At 36.0% G+C, this 21,832-nt stretch overlaps 1 protein-coding gene and 1 long non-coding RNA gene across 2 annotated transcripts; both read left to right on the forward strand.

The window, feature by feature from the left end:
* Window positions 1-16,540: 16,540 nt before the first annotated feature.
* LOC105777219 (uncharacterized) lies at window positions 16,541-18,119 on the forward strand. The gene is made up of 5 exons (XR_008189700.1): window positions 16,541-16,888; window positions 16,996-17,537; window positions 17,613-17,768; window positions 17,864-17,938; window positions 18,027-18,119. It is a non-coding gene; the product is annotated as an uncharacterized LOC105777219 (long non-coding RNA).
* Window positions 18,120-18,160: 41 nt separating this feature from the next.
* Window positions 18,161-20,850, forward strand: LOC128031961 (receptor-like protein 15). The gene is made up of 3 exons (XM_052622402.1): window positions 18,161-18,173; window positions 18,283-18,432; window positions 18,611-20,850. Exons 1-3 carry the CDS (start codon window positions 18,161-18,163, stop codon window positions 20,848-20,850), a joined length of 2,403 nt encoding a protein of 800 aa, XP_052478362.1.
* Window positions 20,851-21,832: the final 982 nt, after the last annotated feature.

Raw genomic sequence — 21,832 nt, forward strand, 5'->3', positions numbered from 1 at the left:
AATAAAGAAACCTTTCGATTCCGTCCTTTCCAATCGCAAGAAAGGTAAAAAATATTGTATTTTTGAATATATACGTAATTGTGTATGATATAATTGAAATAAACATGCGACAAAAAAAATGAAAATATACCTCTATAATAAAGCTATAATATTTTTAATATTTCTTTCTCTTTTAATTTTTCCCTTTTTTCGTGTATTTTATTCGTCCAAAATTACAAACTGCTAGTGGTGGCTGTTATAGCGAGTTTACATGTTGTATTTGCTATTTTTTTTGCTTGCTTTCATTTCTGATACTTTCTCTCTTGCTATTTCTGTGTCTGTCTTTTTCTGGCCTTGTTTACAGTCTTGGCGAGGTTAACGGAGATGAGAGAAGGGCTGTCGTTGCCGTTTTGGTGCAATGGCGGCAGGGGCATCAGGCCTCGGGATGAGGTGCCTCGGGCTGCATGAGAGGAGCGGTTACTAGGGTTTTTAGTTTTACTGAAAATAGTTTAGGTTGTGGGCTATTTGAGCTTTAGGGTTTTGTATTATTTGGGTTTGTAAATTTTGGGCTTTCCTGCCTTATAAATGGGCTTTGGACTTTAATGGATTTATTATTTATTGTTTTTATTTTTGTTTGTAGCGAGTCGGGTAGAATTGGCCTATTACAACTGCCCCTCTTTGCTCATTGTTGTGTAATTGGAATGGAGCAAAGACTTTAAAAAGAGTCAATTTTGCCTGGTCTTGCTGAATCTCGACTTCTTTGATGCTTCTATTATTCAAGTAGCCTCATTCTAACCCATTGCAACTTCAGGGGTATAGGAAATGTAATTTGAACCTACTCCACTGCAACTTCAGGGAGATAAGATTTGTATCTTTAATCTGCCCCACTATAACTTCAGGGAGATAAGATTTTTAGCTTCAATTTGTTCCACTGCAACTTCAGGGAGATAAGATTTGTAGCTTCAACCTGCTCCACTGCAACTTTAGGGAGATAAGCTTTGTAGCTTTAATCTGCTCCACTGTAACTTCAGGTAGATAAGATTTTTAGCTTCAATTTGTTCCACTGCAACTTCAGGGAGATAAGATTTGTAGCTTCAACCCGCTCCATTGTAACTTTAGGGAGATGAGGTTTGTAACTTGTAGCTTTAATCTGTTCCATTGCAACTTTAGGGAAATAAGATTTGCTATCTTCAATCTGCTCCACTGCAACTTTAGGGAAATAAGATTTGTAGCTTTAATCTGCTCCACTGCAACTTCAGGGAGATAAGGTTTAAAACTTTAATCTGCTCTACTGCAACTTCAGAGAGATAAGATTTGCTATCTTCAGTCTGCTCCACTGCAACTTTAGGGAGATAAGACTTGTATCTTCAATCTGCCCCACTACAACTTCAGGGGGATCCGATTGTAATTTGTAGCCTTAATCTGTTCCACTGCAACTTTAAGGAAATAAGATTCACTATATTTAGTCTGCTCCATTGCAACTTTAGGGAGATAAAACTCATAACTTAAACCTGCCCCACTGCAACTTAAAGGGGATCCGATTTGTATTTTGTAGCCTTGATATGTTCCACCGCAACTTCAGGGAAATAAGATTCACTATCTTCCGTCTGCTCCATTGCAACTTTAGGGATATAAGACTTGTAACTTCAACCTGCCCTACTGTAACTTCAGGGAGATAAGGTTTATAGCTTTAATCTACTCTAATACAACTTCAGGGAGATAAGATTTGCTATCTTCAGTTTGCTCCACTACAACTTTAGGGAGATAAAATTCGTCATGATGACTATAATCCATCCCACTGCAACTTCAGGGGTATAGGATTTGTGGTTTCAATAATCTGTTCTCTGGGGAACATGACCTGTAAAATCTATTTCATTGACATATTTATGCCTAGTGATTAGGATGTTATGATCAGAATGAATCAAATGCTCCTAACTAGATGTGTATGAATGATATTTGCATGAGTGCAGATTGCCATTTTTTGAGAATGATCCCTTTTTAATGCTTAGGTTGTCATTACTCGTTGTTCATCAAGGTTCTATCACTGATGTGTTACCATACCTTCTTGTTCAGCTAGTATCTTTAACAGAAAATCCAAAGAAATAGTCACAATTTAGACTATTCTTTCTCAAATGTTTCCAACCCTTAAGTTTGGTTAGTTCTGAGTAATGGTTCCATTTTCAGATCCTTGTACTATTTAGAAAAATTTTTAGAGCAATATGCAGAACTCCTTTTACTTGAATATTATTAGTACATTAATCGTTATTTCAATGTAAAAATGCTTGAAAAAGATTATCGTAATGGACAAAAGGAATTTTATTGAGAATAAAGCTTGAAATAGATAAACTGATCAAAGATAGCAAACATTGATAAAATACAAAGTGGATAAGACGAAAATAGGTGCTCTAGATATCGTAGTATGAACTTCTTTGCACTATCTTTTCGAGGGCCCTTTTGAACTTGATATGTGTTTCAGAGATCCAAAATAATTTGTTGATGCCCCAAGATGTAATGTCTCTCTTTCTTGTTAATTCTGATAGGACAGGATTTCCATATGGCCCCCCTTTGATTAAAATTTGAATTGCCCTTTTCTGGTTTTCAACTCAAAACCCATTTGGTCTTAAGGCACCCTTTGCGGGTTTTCATCTTGGTCTCTCCATTCTTTTTTTATTTAGGTGAAATACTTCTTGACTAAATCTGAATTCATGGGATTGAGCAAGTTCTTGCCATCCATCTCAGTCAAAATCAGCGTTCCTCCAGAAAATGCCTTCTTTACCACGTAAGGTCCTTCCCATTTTGGCATCCATTTTCCTCTGAGATCCTTTTGTATGGGTATGATCTTTTTCAATACTAGGTCCCCCTCATGGAATTCTCTGGGACGAAGCTTTTTGTTGTAAGCTCGCATCATTCACTTTTGGTACATCTGACCATGATAGATGGCTTTCAATCTTTTCTCTTCAATCAAGTTTAGCTGATCATATCGGGATTGAATCCATTCTGCATCATCCAATTTCAATTCTACCAAAACTCGAAGAGAAGGAATCTCAACTTCAATTGGTAAAATCGCCTCCATTCCATAAACTAGAGAGAAAGACGTTGCCCCAGTTGAGTTCCTGATAGATGTTTGATAAGCATAGAGGGCAAATGGTAACTTCTCATGCCAATCTTTATAAGTCTCAGTCATTTTCCCCACTATCTTCTTAATGTTCTTATTGGCTGCCTTCACTGTACGATTCATTTTTGGGCGATATGGTGATGAGTTGTGGTGTTTGATCTTGAATTGACTACAGACTTCCGCTATCGTACTATTGTTCAAGTTCAATGCATTATCAAATATGATCCTTTCTGGCATCGCATACCGACATATGATTTATTTCTTAAGAATTTGCTAACTGTCAATTTCGTGACATTAGCGTAAGAAGTATCCTCTACCCACTTAGTGAAGTAATCGATGACCACAAAGATAAATCGATACCCATTAGAAGCTTTTGGTGATATTGGCCCAATGACATCCATGCCCCACATAGAGAAAGACCACAGTGAAGTCATAACATGAAGAGACGAGTAAGGTACATGAATTTTATATCCATAAATTTGACACTTATGGCACTTCTTGGCATAACTGATGTAATCTCCTTCCATAGTGGACCAATAATAGCCGAATCTCATGATTTGCCTGGCCATTGTAAAACTATTGGCATGTGTTCCGCAAACACCCTCGTAGACTTCTTCAAGATTTTTTAGCCTCGACAATGTCTACACATCTTAGTAACACCTGATCCTTTCACCTTTTATATATGATCTTCCCATCTAAGACATAGTCATTGGACAGTCTTCTTAGTGTCCTTTTTTCATTTTTAGTTGCTTGGTCAAGGTATTCACGATTCTTCATGTATCGCAGTAGATCGTGGTACCAAGAGTGATCGTCCTCTTCTTCTTCTTTTTTGATGTTGTAACCATGAGCTGGAGTCTCATAAATACTCATCTGGTTAGGTTTTCCATCCTCTTATTTGTTCTCTTTGATCATCGAAGCCAAGGTAGCCAAAGCGTTAGCCATCTGATTTTCGTCTCGTGGAAGATAGCAGAAGGTAATGTCATCAAACTATTCAATTAACTCCAGGACCAACTCTCGATAATTGATCAACTTGGGGTCTTTCGTCTCTCATTCATCTTTGAGTTGATAGATCACTAGTGCAGAATCTCTATATACCTCTAGTACTTTGATCTTACGTTCTATGGCTGCACGGATACCCATGATGCATGCTTTGTATTCTGCCATATTATTCATGCAATCAAAATCCAATTTGCTAGTAAATAGATAATGATATCTGTTTGAGGATACTAGGACTACCTTGATTCCGTTACCCACAATGTTTGAGGTTCCGTCGAAGTTTAGCTTCTAAAGATGACCTTCTTGAGAGTCTTCTTCAGTGGTTGCCACATACATTAAATCTTCATTCGAGAAATCAAAGTTCAAAGACTCATAATCTTCTAGAGCTCTACTGGCCAGAAAATCTACTATTGTGCTCCCTTTTATAGCCTTCTGATTCACATAGACTTATCAAACTCGGACAGTAGAATTTGCCATCGGGTTATGCTTCCAGTTAACATAGTCGACTTCATCATGTATTTTAGAGGATCGAGTTTTGAGATAAACCAAGTTGTGTGGTACAAGATATACTGTCTCAACCTTCGGGTTGTCAGATCAAAGGACAACACAACTTCTCAATTAGTGAATATCTTGTCTCATATTAAGTGAATTTCTTACTGAGATAGTATATCACTCTTTCTTTTCTCCCTGATTCATCATGTTGGCCAAGCACGCATCCCATGAAATTTCCGAATACTGCCAAGTATAGTATCAGCGGCTTATCTAAGATGGGAGGCATCAGTACTGGGGCATTGGACAAGTAATATTTGACATTGTCAAAAGTCTTCTGGCACTCCTTATCCCAAATGCCTGAATTGTGTTTCTTAAGGAGATGGAGTATAGGGTCGCATTTCTCAGTTAGTTGGGAAATGAACCAGATGATGTAATTTAGTCTTCCTAAGAAACCTCGAACTTCTTTTTGAGTGCGCAGTGGAGGAAATTCTTTTATAGCCTTGACTTTTTCTGGGTCGATCTCGAGTCCCTTTTCACTGACTACAAATCCTAGCAATTTTCCCGACCTAGCCCCAAAAGTACATTTTGCTAGATTGAGCTTCAGTTGGAATTTTCTCAATCTACATTTTTGTTGGATTAAGCTTCAGCTAGAATTTTCTCAATCTACATTTTACTGAATGAGCTTCAGCTGGAATTTTCTCAATCTCAAGAACAATTTCCTTAAGACTTGTACATGATCTTTCTCTATTGGGGATTTTGTGATCATATCATGAACATAAACTTCGATTTTCTTGTGCATCATGTCATGAAAAATGGTTACCATGGCTCTTTGGTATGTTGCACCCGCATTTTTCAGTCCAAATGGCATCACCTTATAGCAAAATGTTCCCCACATGGTTATGAAGATGGTCTTCTCCATATCTTCAGGATGCATCTTTATCTGATTATATTTCGAGAAACAATCCATGAAGGAGAATAGTGAGTAACCTACAGTATTGTCCACCAAAGTGTTGATATGCGACAATGGGAAATTATCTTTCGGGCTGGCTTTATTCAAGTCCCTATAGTCTACATACATCCGTACTTTACCATCTTTTTTGGGGACGAGGATGATATTGGCTACCCATTCTGATTATTTAACCATGCATAAGAAACCAGCATCGAATTGCTTATTGACTTCCTTTTTTATTTTCAGTAAAACATTGGGCCTCATATTTTGGAGCTTCTATTAAACTGGCTTGCACTATTTCTTTATGGGGAACTGGTGTACCACGATATCAATACTTAACTTGTGCATGTCTTGATATGACCATGCGAATACATCATTGAATTCTTGGAGTAACTCAATGAGGTCTCGCTTCATCTCTGCGGTAATACAAGCTCCAATCTTCACCTCTTTTTCCCCTCCCAAGCTCACAATTTCCACTGACTCCTTGTAAGGTAGGATTTGTTTCTCATCTTGTTCTACCATCCTCAACAAATCAAGAGATATGTTACAGTCTCGATCATATTCAAAATCTTGAGAATCTTCCGTGCACTATCTTGCTTAAAAGGAGATTCTGAATCAGTAGCAGCGTCGTTCATATTATTGATATCTGGAGACCTATTACAAGGATGAAGGAAAATCCAAATAATAAAATAATCTAAGAATAATTACTTGTATGGTATGATTATGAATGAAATGAAAAGAATAAAAGAATATTTGCTCAAGATGATACGCAAATATGTATTTTATTGAAATAAGGATGTTGGATATAAGCCTATTTCATAAAATGATTCTTATTACTCCTAGGCTTAGAGCAATAAGCGTGTTTTGAACATTACTCTGAATTAGCTCTAAAAACTACAAGAATCTCTTCTGCAGTCCAGTTATTCAGAACACTTTTAGGTACATAGGGGCAGATGTTTGATAAATTTTCTCCCTAAACTCCTTCTTCGGATATGGCGTTAATGCCTAAACTTCCTAACATTTCTTCCGTTGTTTATTTTCTTGTCATATTCTGTTCAAGGTGAATAGTTTCTCCTAATATGAATGTTTTGGATATATGGGGAAAGATCATTAGTTCCCATTTGACCTCTCCTTTATTCAGTCGCACTTTTCTTCTTTCTTGTTTCTTCTCTAACTCTCTCATTTTCTTCTTTGCATCCGGCTTGTGTCCTAAGCCAAAAAGGTCTCATTTGTCTTTCAGCATTGGTGTCTCAACCCTTTCTTGTAAGTATCTCCAGAGTTCTCTTCCTATTAAAGCTCCTTTCTCGACCATCAGTTACAAGCCCATCATTGTAGTCTTGGATATTTTAAGCATTGAAATCTTATTCCTTTCGATAATGAATGTTGCGTTGACAAATTCCAGCAATCGAAAGTAACATTCTATCGCCTCATCGTCTACCCCTATGTATGGCACGTCACTGGTAACGGATGCAATGATGTCTTCTTTCGTGTTTATCATTACCAGTCTACCCTCAGTTACCAACTTTAACTTTTGGTGCAATAATGACAGAACTACCCCCGCTGAGTGAATCTAAGGCCTCCCCAACAAGCAATTATAAGAGGGCTTGATGTCCATTACTAAAAAGTCTACTTCATACGTGTTTTGACAAATCAAAAGAGGTATCTTGATCCTTCCCATTACCTTTCTTTCAGTACCGTCGAATGCTCTCACTATGTTTTGGCATGTTTTCGTATAAGAGCTATCCACAGGCAACCTATTCAGTATGGATAAGGGTAAGACATTCAGGGCCGATCCATTATCAATTAACACCCCTAGCAATATGTATCCTTTATAGCAAGTGGTAATGTGCAGAGCTTTTGTAGATCTCATGCCTCCTAGCGGTATTTCATCATTATTAAAAAAGATGAAATTATCAGTGCTTATATTATTGACCAAATGATCCAACTTGTTAACAGAGATATCATCCGCGACATAAGTTTCGTTCAACACTTTCATCAATGCGCTACGACGTGTCTTTGAGCTTAAGAGTAAAGCCAATACCGATATGCGAGCTGGCTACTTGTGTAGTTGTTCTACAACGCTATACTTGTTGTGCTTTAGGAGTTTCAAGAATTCCTTAGCCTCTTTCTCAGTTACCTGCTCATTAACAGGTGATTCAAGTTTGGCCGACTTCTCTTTCTTTTGTTCAACCACTAAGGATTTTCCTTTAACAGGTTCGGTTTTTGTATTTGGAGAATCATAGCGCCTTCCACTGTGCGTGTAGAAACCCATATCCTGACCCTTTTTTGAGGTGCTGAACGGGTTTTCTCTCCCATGATCGTCACGTTGCAGTCATAATTTCAGAGAACCTTTTTACTGTCCTTATAGGGAAAAGCTACAGGTTTCTGAATTATGACCCTTGGTGCAATTTGTGCTCCGACTTCATTGATTCTTGGTCTTGAGATACTTATCATCGGGTGATTGGCCGTATAGACCTTTTCTGTCTATCCTTTTTCTGAGGCGCACACATCTTTTTCTTCTGAGCCTTTAGCATATTCAAAGAATTCTAGCTCCTTGTTATCCATCAGACCTTGTATTAGGGCCCTGAGTTTAATGCACTCTTGGATCTCATGACCCACTTCATCATGGAACTCATAGTAGTCTTTTGCTTTTTCAGGTCTCTCCCCTAAATCCTGTGTGATTAATCCTCCCTCTACTATTTTCTTCCAAACCCATCTCAGTGGGGTTTTCACTTTTACTACATCCATTTCAATTCTCTTCCCTCCACTCTCAATTATCGCATTCATCCCTTTATTAGAATGACTGGGTAACAGATTTCCTGCCACATTAGGTCCCGATAGATCATCAAACTTTACAATGCCCATCTTGATGAACCTTTCAATTAACTTTTTAAAAGTGGTGCAGTTCTCGATTGAGTGTCCCGTAATTCTTACGTGGTACTCGTATTGAGCATTCGAGTCATGCCATTTAAGGAATGGAGGTTGCATAGGTTTCAAGTAGAAAGGGGATACCACATGTGCATCGAACAAATTTTGATACAACTCCCTATATGTCATCAGGGTAAGCGTTAACTGGAGTCTTTCTACGTTCGGACTTGGATTGGATTCTTGCCTTGAAGGGCCTTGATGACTAGTAGTTACCGTCCTTGGCTGGCTCACAGTGATCAGCTTTGAATAACCCTTGTTATACATACTCGCATTATTCACCTAATTTTTCTTCTTCTTTGGAGCTGATCATTTGGCGTTTTCCCTTATGTCTATTTTCCTGCACCTTATTGCATTTTATATCATCTTTCTAGACATTAATATATCTGAGAAGCTCTTAGTAGTGCTTCCCAACATATGGTTAATGAACGGAGCCTTCAAAAAGTATGGTTGTTTCCTTCTCTAAAAGAGGTGGTTAGACTTGCGTCGCTACCTCTCTCCATCTTTGGGCATATTGTTTGAAGCTCTCACTTGGCTTCTTTTCCATATTTTGCAGTGTGATTCTTTCCAGTGTCAAGTCTATCACATGACTATATTGTTTCATAAAAGCTTGTGCCAAATCCTTCCATGAATTGATTTTGGCATTGCTCAGTTGGTTGTACCATTTGGCTACAGACCCGATCAGACTGTCTTAGAAGTAGTGAATTAATAACTGATCATTATTAATGTATCCTATCATTCTTTGACAGAATATTGTAATGTGAGCTTTAGGGCAGCTAGTCCCATTATACTTTTCAAACTCTAAAGTTCAAAACTTTGGTGGGAGCACTAGATTTGGGACCAAGCTCAAGTCCTTAGCATCAATTCCACAATGGTAATAGGTGTTCTCCATTGTTCTAAACTTTTCTTCTAGCCATCTACACTAGTCCTCGAGTTGCTTTGGTAGATCTATCTTCGCCTTCTCTATTTCTACTATATCATCAAGATTAGGGACAACGAGATTAGTTCGATTATCCCTTGGATTAGAGCATGGGCCTGTTAGGTAGTTTATTGGTACCGAGGTACCAACCTGATATTGTTGGGGTCTGATAGTAACAGGTACCCCTCGTGGGTACTCCTCCGGTTGGGTACATTTATCGGGGTAAAACCTGGGGAATAGGTAGGGTCTTCATTATCATCACCCGAGTTAGCCATGGTAATCTTCCCTTTTTTGAGTCCTTTAGCCAGCAATTGCGTCAATTGGCTTATCATACTTCTTTGGGATTCTTGCATTTGATCCCTCATCTCTTATTGAATTTTAGCTAATTGTTATTGCATCTGGGCTTGCAACTGATCTTGCATATCTCTTTGCATTTGTTCTAATCGTTCCAATCTCTGATCCATTACTTTGGTTTTGGCACAAGTACTGTAATGATGTTCGGTTGGTTGACTCTTGTTGGTTTCCAAATTAACTGAAATAATTTCGTTTAATTAGGGTCTTTTTCTGAAATTTAATGCATATGATGCAATGTAATGCAAATGCATGAAATGAATGCAAAAAGAGGTATTGACTCTGATTCAGTTCTGTTAGAATAACTTTACTAGAAAACAAATTTCGTTACATAAAATGGATTACATATACGACTTTGCCCTAATGCTCAAAGCCTTAACCTTCCTAAGAAGCCAAGCTAACTCTTGACCCCGATCTGATTCTGATTCAAACTTCAAGCTTAGCACGTCAGCCTGAATTGCTAAGGTTTGCAAATGATTAGCCACCTCTCATATTTGAGCTACAGCTTCACCCATGATATGGTCCCTATCTCTGACTTGACCTTGAGAACGGTGGAGTTTCTCTTTCCAATGCTCATTGTTTGCTTCAAAGAGTTCAACTTGAAGTTGACAATTTTGTAAAGCAGTCTTGAGCTCTTCTATTTTCCTTTTCAGCTCTTCAATCTTGCTCAAGCTCGCTTCCAACTCAAATGTGAAGTTGCGATTACGATACTGATGAAGCTACATTTCTAACTCTGGTACCCTGGCTTTTAATCTGACCTTTTCATTTTGGCATTCCAATAGGTCTTTCTCTAGAGTATTTTCTCAAACCTGGGCATCTTGGTATTTCTCTTCCCATTGATCGACTCTATTCTTTTCTTCTTTGATCTCTTGCCGCCATTGTTCTAATGTCTTTCCCAACCAGGCAGTCCTCATTGATAAGCGCAGCTTTTTGTAATCTATTTTTAAACTGTCCAGATCTTCCTCGACCTTGTTCTTTCCTTTTATTATTTTATCGGCCTCTAGCTTCTAAATGTCAACATCTAGTCCTAACTGCATCTTTTCTTCTTCCAATTGCTCTATCTTCTTTCCTAGCTCCAAATTCCTCTATTCAAAATCTTACTTGATGATCTCTAGCTCAGATGGAATCACTTGCAGGTGTTCTTCCAATGATCAAGTGGTTTCTTGATTTGGCATAGGGATATTGTCATTGACTCTTTGACCCCACCACCAACTATAGTTGGGGGTCGTTATCGGACTTGTAGCCAATCTTTTCATTCGACGGCTTTGATTCTAGGCGTTAGACATTTCTCTAACATTTTTCTTGTAGTTATCACCCTTATACGAAACTCACATTGAGCCAGCCCTTGCGTTGCTGGTATGAATTGCCTCGATCTATATTGCCTCAACACGAATAGAGGAGCATATCCAACAGCTCCTCAAATCCCAAGTAGAGAAACCCAGTCGAAATCTCTACACCGGTACAAAATCTCATCAGGAATCATCCAAAAGGCTCTCCATTTGATGTCCTCATCTTGGAGATTTTGAAGTATCGCCATCCATTTTTCTTCTGCAATGTCGTCTTGCCTCGGTGTAGCCAATAATTCTTTTTAGGGGTGAGCATTCTATTGAATCGAATCGAGAACTTTCGAGTTAATCGAGTTTTTGAATCTCATTTAATCATCCTAACTTTATTTGAAGTTTTCTCGAATCGAGTCGAGTGAGATGGAATTCGAATCGAATCGAATATATTTGTTCGAGTTAAATTTTAAAAAATAATTTTGGGTCCTTGTAACCACTGTCACCCATCGTAATAAAATTTGTCCACCTTAATCTAATTTTTTATTAACTTTCATCACCTCATAATTTATTTATTAATTTTTATATACTGGTTAGTTTCTTTGCTTACTTAGTTGTTTCAATTATCTTGATTCTTGTCACTATGTATTTTGGAATTAAAAATATATTAAATGTAAAATATGATTTTTAATAAAAGTTATTATAAAATAAAATGTGAAATTGATACCAATATAAAATTTTAACACAAATATTTTATGGCATAATTAATAATTCAATTTTAATATAAATATTCAATATGACTAAACAATTCAATAATATAAATAATATAAAATGTGAAATTTAATTTAATAATATAAATAGTAGATATAAATAAAATTATTACTATTTATGTTTAGTGATTTGTTTTGGATAATTTTGATTTTTTATTTGAGAGTAAAGGGTGAGAAGTAAAAGTTTAGGGGGAAAATAAAAAGTTTTGGGGAATAAAAGTTTGAGAGAAAGTAAATAAGGGGAGTAAAATTTTGGAAGGAAAATATTAAAAAAAATTGGAGGGGGGAGGGTTTGGGGTAGATGAGAGGTGGGATGGGAAGGGAATAAAAGTTTTAGGGGAAAAGTGGGAGGGAGTAAAAATTTTGGGGGAAAATAAAATGTTTTGAGGGTTTTTGGGAGTAAAATTTTGAGAAAAGGTAAATGGGAGAGTAAAATTTTGGTGGGAAATGGATTTTGGGTAGATTGGGGGGATGGGAGGTGAGGGGAGTAAAAGTTTTGGGGGAAAGTGGGAAGGAGTAAAAGTTTTGAGGGAAAAGTAAAAAGATTTGAGAGTTTGGGGTAAAAATGTAAAATATTATAGTTTGATATTCGAGTTATTCGAATTGTTCGAGTTATTCTAATTTGAAAACTCAACTCGATTTGAACTCGAAATTTGAAAAAAAAATTCGAGTTGATTCGAATAACTCGATTAACTCGAATAACTTGATTCGTTTAACTCGAAATTTGAATTTTTTTCAATTTTTTTATAGTCGAATCGAGTTATGCTCACCCCTAATTCTTTTAATGAAAAGTAATTCTCAGAAAATACTCGATAAGAAACTTTTTCTACCCTCCAAAAGTGAGTATAAAACCATGCCAACAAGAGTTGCGCACATCCGGTAATCTTCCTTCACCCGCTCTCCAGCATGCATTCAAGGATCTGAATGTTTTGGTCAAAATTGCAGAGACGGGCGTGACCCTTTTATCAAGTCTGTCGAGCAAATCCGAAACTACCTCATCCACGTGCCCTAGTACTTTAGGAAAAACAATCAGCTCGTAAATGCTCAAAGCGAAGACATCAACCCCTTTTTTTCATATCTGGGTGTGCTAAGATCAAATCTCGAAAACTATTCCAAGGGATACATTTACCATCCCCTTTTGCTTGATCCGGGCTGCAACCCATTTCTCACTCATCCCCATAATGTTCATTAGTTTCTTTTGGGGAACGAAGTAAGGTCGTGTATTCTTCCACAATAGGTACCAAATCCACTTTTCCAAAAGTAAAGTAGCTGTAGGCGGGATTCCAAAATTTAGCCAAGGCTCGAAACAAGTGCTTGTCCACTTTGATGTCGAGTAGATAAGGTCACGCTGATACGAGTGAAGTCCTACAATTCTAATACGTAACCCTCCGTCAGACTATCACCTTTCTCTAGTCGCGTTTTCTCAAACCATATTTGGACAGGAGCATTATCCTCCACTTTATCAAGAAACCCATTTTCCATGATAAGATCTCTATTTAGATACTGAACGTGAATCAACACCCTTTTTTATGATGAAAATGTCATGCAATCATAGTCAAAGTAAAACAGCAAGTCAGTATTAAACACAAAGCTAGAATTCAAAGCAAATGAGAAATAATAAATAAAACACCTATTCGGGTGACTACTAGGGTTTGGCATGGTTCTACTTAGGGTAGGCTCCTAGGGCTCACTATATGCGGTTTGGTTTTAAAGCAAAGATACCTGAATCGGTAGATTCCTCGATCCTCACCCATTATAGGCTCATGTGGACCGAGTTCAGTTCAGGGGAATACATTTCCCTATGGCTATACGAAGATGAAAATCTTATGAAAAAATATGTAGAAACATACTAAGAGACTTGAACCAAAAAGCAAACATATTATTATGTAGCAAAAATGATGAAGACTACAAAAATGAAAAATGAAATGCAACGAGGGGATCGTAAATTTAAACCAAATTATCAAGTTTTCGACAAAATGACCAAAATTAATCAACCCGTGGCTTGACTCTCTTATTTTTTCTCTCTAGTGGAGTCGCCAAGCTGTCGAAACCACTTTTTTTTGAAATCGACTTTATTTTGAAAACAAGAATGGGAGTCGCCACCAATCCTTTTTAAGAGGTGTGATCGGGTCACCTTGTAATTTGATCATTTTAATAAAAGGTTTGATTTATTAAAATAATATTTTTAGTGTACAAAAATCCAAAAAATGGGTTCGAGAGTCGGTTATGCACGAGAAAGAATTAGTACCCTCGTAACGCCCAAAATTGGTACCTAGTTGATTAATTAATTTCTTAGTGTTGAAAATTAAAAATTTGAAGAGATTTAAAATACAACCCCTTATTAAAACATTACTTAACTCAATCAATTTTCGTGAAAAGGGGTTATTTCAGGTTAATCGAGAAGGAAGGATCATGTCTCGTAAGTTAGGATACAATGCCTTAAATCCCCAAAAACGAGAATAAACGCTAAAAATTTATTTTAAAATATATTTGATTATCTCGGTTTTAGGAAGGAAACATATTTCGTAAGTTAGGAACACAACTTTTCTAATTCCAAAAATAATGAACGTCGTTTCGGTTTAAAAATTTCCTTTTTATTCATCGTACAAAAAACGAACATGATGCTTATAGAGACGAGCATTTTAACTTATTCAAGCATAATATAAAAATGTATAGATACTTAAGCCTAATGTATGATATAAAGATAATGAGGTAGTTTAAAATGATTATATGAGTATAACAATTATATTAGAATAATAAATAGCAAATAAATGGGCAAATACTATGGTAATAATAATATGAAATAGCAATAATAAGAAAATTAATTTATGGCATTAACGACAAAGTAACTCAAAAATAAAAAATGAAAACGAAGGGTGCTTACTGAAAAGGAAGTGAAAATAATATTAAATCTAAATATTTAAAAAGTACAAGAATAATAAATAAGTAAATAAATAAAACGAATATACATAATATAAAATTTAAGTATTTTAGAAGTAAGAATGATAAATAAATAAATGATAATTTAAGTATCAAATCGGGTCGGGTCAGGTCGAATCAGGTTGCATCAAAACGACACCGTTCACGGTGTTCGCCTTTAAAAATAGTCCAGGGACCAAATTGAAACGAAAATAAAAATACATGGCAAAATTAAAAAAATGGATAGGCCCCTGTTAAAAGAAGCCGCAAAAGCAGAAGGACTAAAGGTGCAAATAGCCCCTTTGTCCAAAAACATGCTAATCTCTGGGGTCCTAGATCGGATCTCGGGTCAAAGGCTAAAACGACGCCGTTTTGGGGCTATTGTAGCCAGCCCTAAACAATGTCGTTTTAAGTAGGCTATATAACTTAATTTTTTTTAAATTTTCATTCAGCCTTCACTTTTTTTTAAAAAAAAAAAATCTGAGAAGCTCTCTCAATCTCTCTCGCCCTCTCCAACTCCGATCATCGGGCCACCGTCCGTCCACCATATATGGCGGCCAAAGTTCAAAAAAGGGGCCTTTTCGGCCATTTTAATCTCCCTAACCCTGATCTAAGATCAAAGTACCCAAAAAGCCTTCTAAAATTAAAACAAAGAAACCTTTCGGTTCCGTCTTCTCTGATCGCAAGAAAGGTAAAAACTATTGTATTTTTGAATATATACGTGTCTGTGTATGATATATTTGAAATAAACATGCAGCAAAAAAGATGAAAATATACCTCTATAAGAAAGCTATAGTATATATTTTTAATATTTCTTTCTCTTTTGATGTTTTCCCTTTTTTCGTGTATTTCTTTCATTCAAAATTACAAACTGGTAGTGGTGGCTTTTATAGCCAGTTTACATGTTGTATTTGCTATTTTTTTTTTGCTTGCTTTCGTTTCTGATATTGTCTCTCTTGCTGTTTCTGTGTCTGTCCATTTTTTTTAATTTTTTTTTGCCTTGTTTGCAGGTGTTGGCGAGGTGAACGGAGAGGAGAAAAGGGCTGCCTTTGCCGTTTGGTGCAATGGCAGCAAGGGCATTAGGCCTCGAGACGAGGTGCCTCGGGCGGCACGAGAGGAGCGGCTACTAGGGTTTTTAGTTTTACTAAAAATAGTTTAGGTCGTGGGCCATTTGAACTTTAGGGTTTTGTATTATTTGGGTTTATAAATTTTGGGCTTTCCGGCCTTATAAATAGACTTTGGACTTTAATGAATTTATTATTTATTGTTTTTAATTTTGTTTTGTTTTTTTTGTTTGTAGCTGGCCTGGCAGAATTGGCCTGTTACAGTATAGGTGGATTTTCTTTATTTGAAGTCTCTTTCGAGTGCGAAGAAGACACGGTGAATATTATAAGGGGTTTTAAGGGGTAGGGATTTTCAGAGAAAAAGGAGAATTATGAAAGAAAAAAGATTGGTTTAATTTTAGGGATGTTGTGAATGCTGATGTTTTTTAGTGTTTGTTGGTGAAAAATATTGGGGATTGGGCGAATAATGACACTGGGAAAAAGTCGTTCAGGCTTTGATTGTGGAATAATGTGTTCGGCATCTTGGAATAAATAAATAAAGTCGGTCGTTTCTTTTAAATGTTTTGTATGATTTTTATTTCTTTTTAATGAATAATATTCTGGATGGCTTACTAAATAAAGAAGAAAACTGGAATTCCAAATTCTGTAAAATTCGCAGAAACTAGTCTTCCATTGGGGTTGGGGGCATATATCATCTATATATAGGTAGCTGAGGGAGCATTATTTGTCATTTCAGAAGGCATAAACATTAATTTAGACATTTATATCAAGTGAGCGCATTGAGTTGAGATTATGGGGCCAACATGGCTAAGGCTACTGTTGATAAGTGTGTTGGCTTTAGAAGGTGCAGTGTGGAGTGATGGATGTTGGGATGAAGAGCGTGTTGCACTCTTGCAACTCCAACATTTCTTGACTGACATAGAGTATTCACGCGAGGGTCCAGATTGTTGTGAATGGAAATGGGTTGACTGCAACATCACCACTCGACGAGTAATTCAACTCTCTTCTTTATGGGGTCGTTTGAAGATCAAGGATTCTAACCTCTTTAATGCCTCAATGTTTCTTCCCTTTGAAGAATTGAAAAGCCTTGATCTCTCTGGTAATGACCTAGTTGGATGTGTTGAGAATGAAGGTACGTAATTCATTGCATTTTGACTGTCTGCTCTCCCACTTATGTTTACACACACACATATATAATTAACCGACTAATTGCGTGTATAAAATCCATTTCTCCTCCAGGTTTTGGAAAGCTATCCAAGTTGAGACATCTAGAGAATCTTGGCTTAAGTTACAATAGACTAAATGATAGCACTTTATCATCATTGAGTAAAATCTCGACCCTCAAGTCTCTAAATATAGGAGCAAATGACCTTTTTACAGAATCAAATCAAACTATCGGTAAATTATAATATCATGTCTATATGTATTATTGCTCACGTAAATAATTAGTCATCTTCATATGTTTTATTTATTTTACTACTTGTAGCACCATTGAAGTGGCTATCAAAACTTGGCGGTTTGGAAACTCTTGATTTAAGTATAACCAATGCGAAGAACAACTTGTTGTTACATTTGGGTGGCCTTTCATCCTTAATAACTTTAATTCTTCAGCAAAATGATCTAAAAGAAACTATTCATCTTCGGGGTAAGACCTTTGTTGCTCTTTCATTTGTTTTTCCTTATAAAATAACTGACTTTTAATTGGATTTGAACAGACTTGTATAACTTGACAAATTTGAAGAAGCTGGATTTAAGTTATAATAGAATTGAGAGGATACATGGTAAAAATATTTACACCCATTCAATTATGTTTCGAAGTATTAGATGTTGGCTGAAATTAAACCCATTTTATGCAGGCAATGACGGACAACTGAGTTTGATCAATTTAGAAGAAATTGATTTGACTGTTAATCTGTTCAACAACAGTATAATGGAAGAGTTAAGTGGGTTTTCAAATCTAAAGTCTTTGAAAATAGGATCTAACCGACTGAATGGATTAGTAGATCTTAAAGGTAAAAGAAATAGGTTTTATAACTTCAAAAGAATCTTATCATGCCATATTGCTTAATTTCAGAAAATTGACTAATTTTATCTGTGATTCTTCCAGAATTGTGTGCTCTGGGCCATTTAGAGACTCTAGACTTGAGCTACAATGAGGTGAATCGATTTGTGACTTCTAAAGGTGCGAACTCAAACAAGTTCTATTTTTTTTACTACAAAAACTTGGATTAATTAAGAAAATGAAGCTAACTACAATATTTCAATTACAGGGAATAAATGCTTGAGAAATTTAAAAATTCTAAATATGGATGCTATGCAAATCATTTCTCTTGTATCACTCCTACACCCATTTTCATCTGTCAATACCCTGTTCTTAAGAGAGAATTCTTTTTTAAACAAAACCATGGTTACTCAAGGTGAGTTATGAGTTAATACCTGTCATAGTTCTAACCAAAAAAAAAAAAAAAACTTCATCAATTTTATACAAATTAATAACACTAATATCATTTATTTTAATGTACACAGAGTTGCATGTGTTGAGTAATGTGGAGAACCTAATCCTGGATTATACTCCATTGGACATCAACTTTTTGCAAAGCATAAGCATCTTGACTTCTCTCAAAACCCTGTCTTTGTTTGACTGTGCTCTAGTTGGCATTTTACCTACTCATCAAGGTAATACAATTACTACATTATTTTAAACATTCATTTTCTTTTCTGATTAGATATACAATATGCGCGATTTGTTGATTTTCTTTACAAAGTTTTCTTTGATCTACGTATTTTTATGAACCAAATGCATAGAGAACCTCCAAATCCACTTTGCTATCTTATATTTAATTTGTTTTCGCAGGTTTATGTTATCTAAACAATCTCGAGGAATTGAGTCTCAATGGAAATGCTCTAGGTGGTGCAGTTGCTCCATGTTTGGGCAACTTGACATCTCTTCGCTATTTGGATATATCTAACAATCACTTCACTGGAAATATTGCCTCCACTCCCCTCGCTAATCTCACCACGCTTCAATTCCTCTCCCTTTCAAATAATCAACTTCAAGTTCCAATGTCATTCAGGTCTTTTGCTAATCACTCCAATCTTAAAGTCCTTTTAGCCGATCAAAACAATATGGTCGCAGATGAGCCAACTGCTTTCCAAACATGGTGGCCAAAATTTCAACTTGAGGTATTCAGCATGTCAAATTGTATGATAGAAGAACATGGGAACCTACAACTTCCTAATTTCCTATATTTCCAACATGATTTGAGAGACGTTGATCTTTCTTATTGCGATTTTGGCGGAATAAGGTTCCCACATTGGTTGCTGGAGAATAATACACGATTGGAACAACTTTACATGATAGATACTTCAATTGTGGGTCCTTTGTTCTTACCATCACATCCAAGTTTCAATCTGAAGGTATTTGATATATCCAATAATAAAATACATCATGATATTCCAAGGAATTTTTGCTCACTTTTTCCACATTTGGAAGGACTGTTCATGTCGAAAAATGACTTCAAAACTGATATTCCTCCATGTTTGGGTGGTTTGAGGAGATTACAAATGTTAGACTTGTCCCATAATGATTTGTTTGGAGAAATACCTGAAGAGTTGCGTATGAGTAGCTCTTTAGCTAATCTTATACTTTCAAATAACAGTTTGAGTGGCAAAATAATTCCCACAGTTTATCATTTAATTATTTTGTTGGAGGAATTACGTTTGGATGGTGACAAGTTTGAGGGAGAGATTTCTTACTTTTCACCCATTAGCATTAAAAATCTCCAAGTGTTAGATGTAAGTGATAATGATATCTCTGGTGAGCTTCCAACATGGTTATGGGATACAATATCTTTGAAAATACTGGATTTCTCCAAAAACAATTTCGAGGGTCCCATTACCATGCAATTATGCAAGTTGATCAATCTGGAGTTTCTAGATCTTTCTTCAAATCATTTGTCTGGTACTATTCCATCTTGCTCGAATCTACAAAGGATGAGGCATGTGCATTTGGCCAATAATAGACTTAGTGGAACACTGTCAAATGTCATTTTTAAAAGCTCTCCACTGGTTACGTTGGATTTAAGTGGAAACAGTTTAACCGGAAGAATTCCAAATTGGATTAGCACGCTACCGATTTTGAGCGTCCTTCTTCTAAAAGAAAATCAATTTGATGGTGAATTTCCTCTACAGTTATGCAAACTACAGTCATTAAGCATCTTGGACTTTTCACACAATAAACTTTCTGGTCATTTACCTTCCTGTTTGAGTAATTTAACTCTCAAGCCAAGTGAAAAGTCTTACGTTGATTCTGGTGGTTATCAGTTTGATTTTTTTGATGACGTAATGGTACATATGGGACTAACCATATACAATCTCACAGGCTTGGTGAGTGTATATAGAGGTTATCCTTTTACCTACCATGAAGAAGATGTACTATTCTCAACAAAGGGTGCAACCTACACTTACAAGGGAAATATTCTTGACCTGTTGTCGGCAATTGATCTCTCTTGCAACCAACTCACAGGGATAATCCTGCCTGGATTTGGGAATTTGAGTGAAATTAGAGGACTAAACTTGTCCCACAACAACTTAACTGGACCTATCCCCTCAACTTTTTCAGAACTCAAGCAGATTGAGAGTTTGGACCTTTCTTACAACAACTTAAGTGGTAGGATCCCCTCTGAACTAACTGAGATGACTTCTTTGGAGGTATTTTCCGTCGCACACAACAACTTGTCAGGGCCTCTCCCCGATAGGAAAAATCAATTTGGGACATTCGATGAGAGCAATTACGAGGGAAACCCTCTTCTTTGTGGACCTCCATTGAACAAGAGTTGTAATGGAGGTAATTCACCAACAGCTCCAAATGCTACATCTAGTGAAGAAGAACATGGTCATATAGACATGGTTGATTTTTATATAAGCTTCGCAACTTCCTATGCTATTATATTTTTGACAACTATTCTTGTACTCTACATAAACCCATACTGGAGACGAGCATGTTTTTATTTCATTGAAGATCGTAGCATCGTTTGCTATTTCTTCATTGTGGACAGTCTTCGTCAGTTGCCTTGCTTCAGGAGAAACATCTAGCCCTATGCTTCTTCAATGGTTCTAGATTTCAAGCTCAAGGTCGCAAATATTTGTATTTGTTTATGTTGAGATGGTTTAGTTCAAACTTTTTGTAAGATGGAAGTATGTCATGTTTCCTAGGCTATTTCTATTTCTGAAACTTAATGCTTGGTTGACTTTAGACTGTATTACATCCAATTTCCATATCCATATACTATATTCTATTTATTGCACATATATTTTGTAACAACTCATTTTTCAGTGGTGTCGAAAATAGTGGTTTCGGGACCATAAATCCAACGAGTGAGTCTATAAATTAATATTATTATTTAATATTTACGAGTCAAATATAAAATTATTTTGGAATTTGATTTAATTGTTTTTCTGAATTGAACGAATAATTAGGTTAAAGTGGTATGTCCCTAAAGTCAAGTGATTTTAGAAAAAGAGGTCTCGAGACCTCGTTTCTATAAATTGAGCCCATAAATATTAAATATTTATGGAGTGTGTTAGGGTCATATTAAAATTTGGTTAATAAATTTTAATGTTTAAATAGTTAATTAAGTAAAAGGACAAAATCGTAAAGCTGAAAAAATTAATTTTTATTAGTTAATTGATTAATTTAAGAAAGGTAAAAGGAATTTATGTTGCAAATATGCCATATTTATAAGGGAGGTACGGTGGATGTTGTTTTATTACATTAAAATATGTGTTTTATTAGTTAATTAAAAAAAGTTAAGTTAAATTATAATAAAAACAAAAGGAAAATATTTTTATTTTTATGTTCTTCTTCCACATGCTGAAAGACACCATTGTTGAGCTAAGGAGGTTCGGCCAAACTTCTCCCTTTGCATGCTTGTGTTTTTTAGGTCCGTTTTTTTTTTTTTGTTATCATATTAGCTTAATCTAGCTAGCCTAGGAGTAAATTTGCAAAGCTGTTAAAAGTTTAGGGACTGGTCATGAATGTTTTAAGTATGTTTTTGTTCTTAGTTGATGTATTCAT

The sequence above is a fragment of the Gossypium raimondii genome, chromosome 10, assembly GCF_025698545.1.
Source record: "Gossypium raimondii isolate GPD5lz chromosome 10, ASM2569854v1, whole genome shotgun sequence".
Lineage (NCBI taxonomy): Eukaryota > Viridiplantae > Streptophyta > Magnoliopsida > Malvales > Malvaceae > Gossypium > Gossypium raimondii.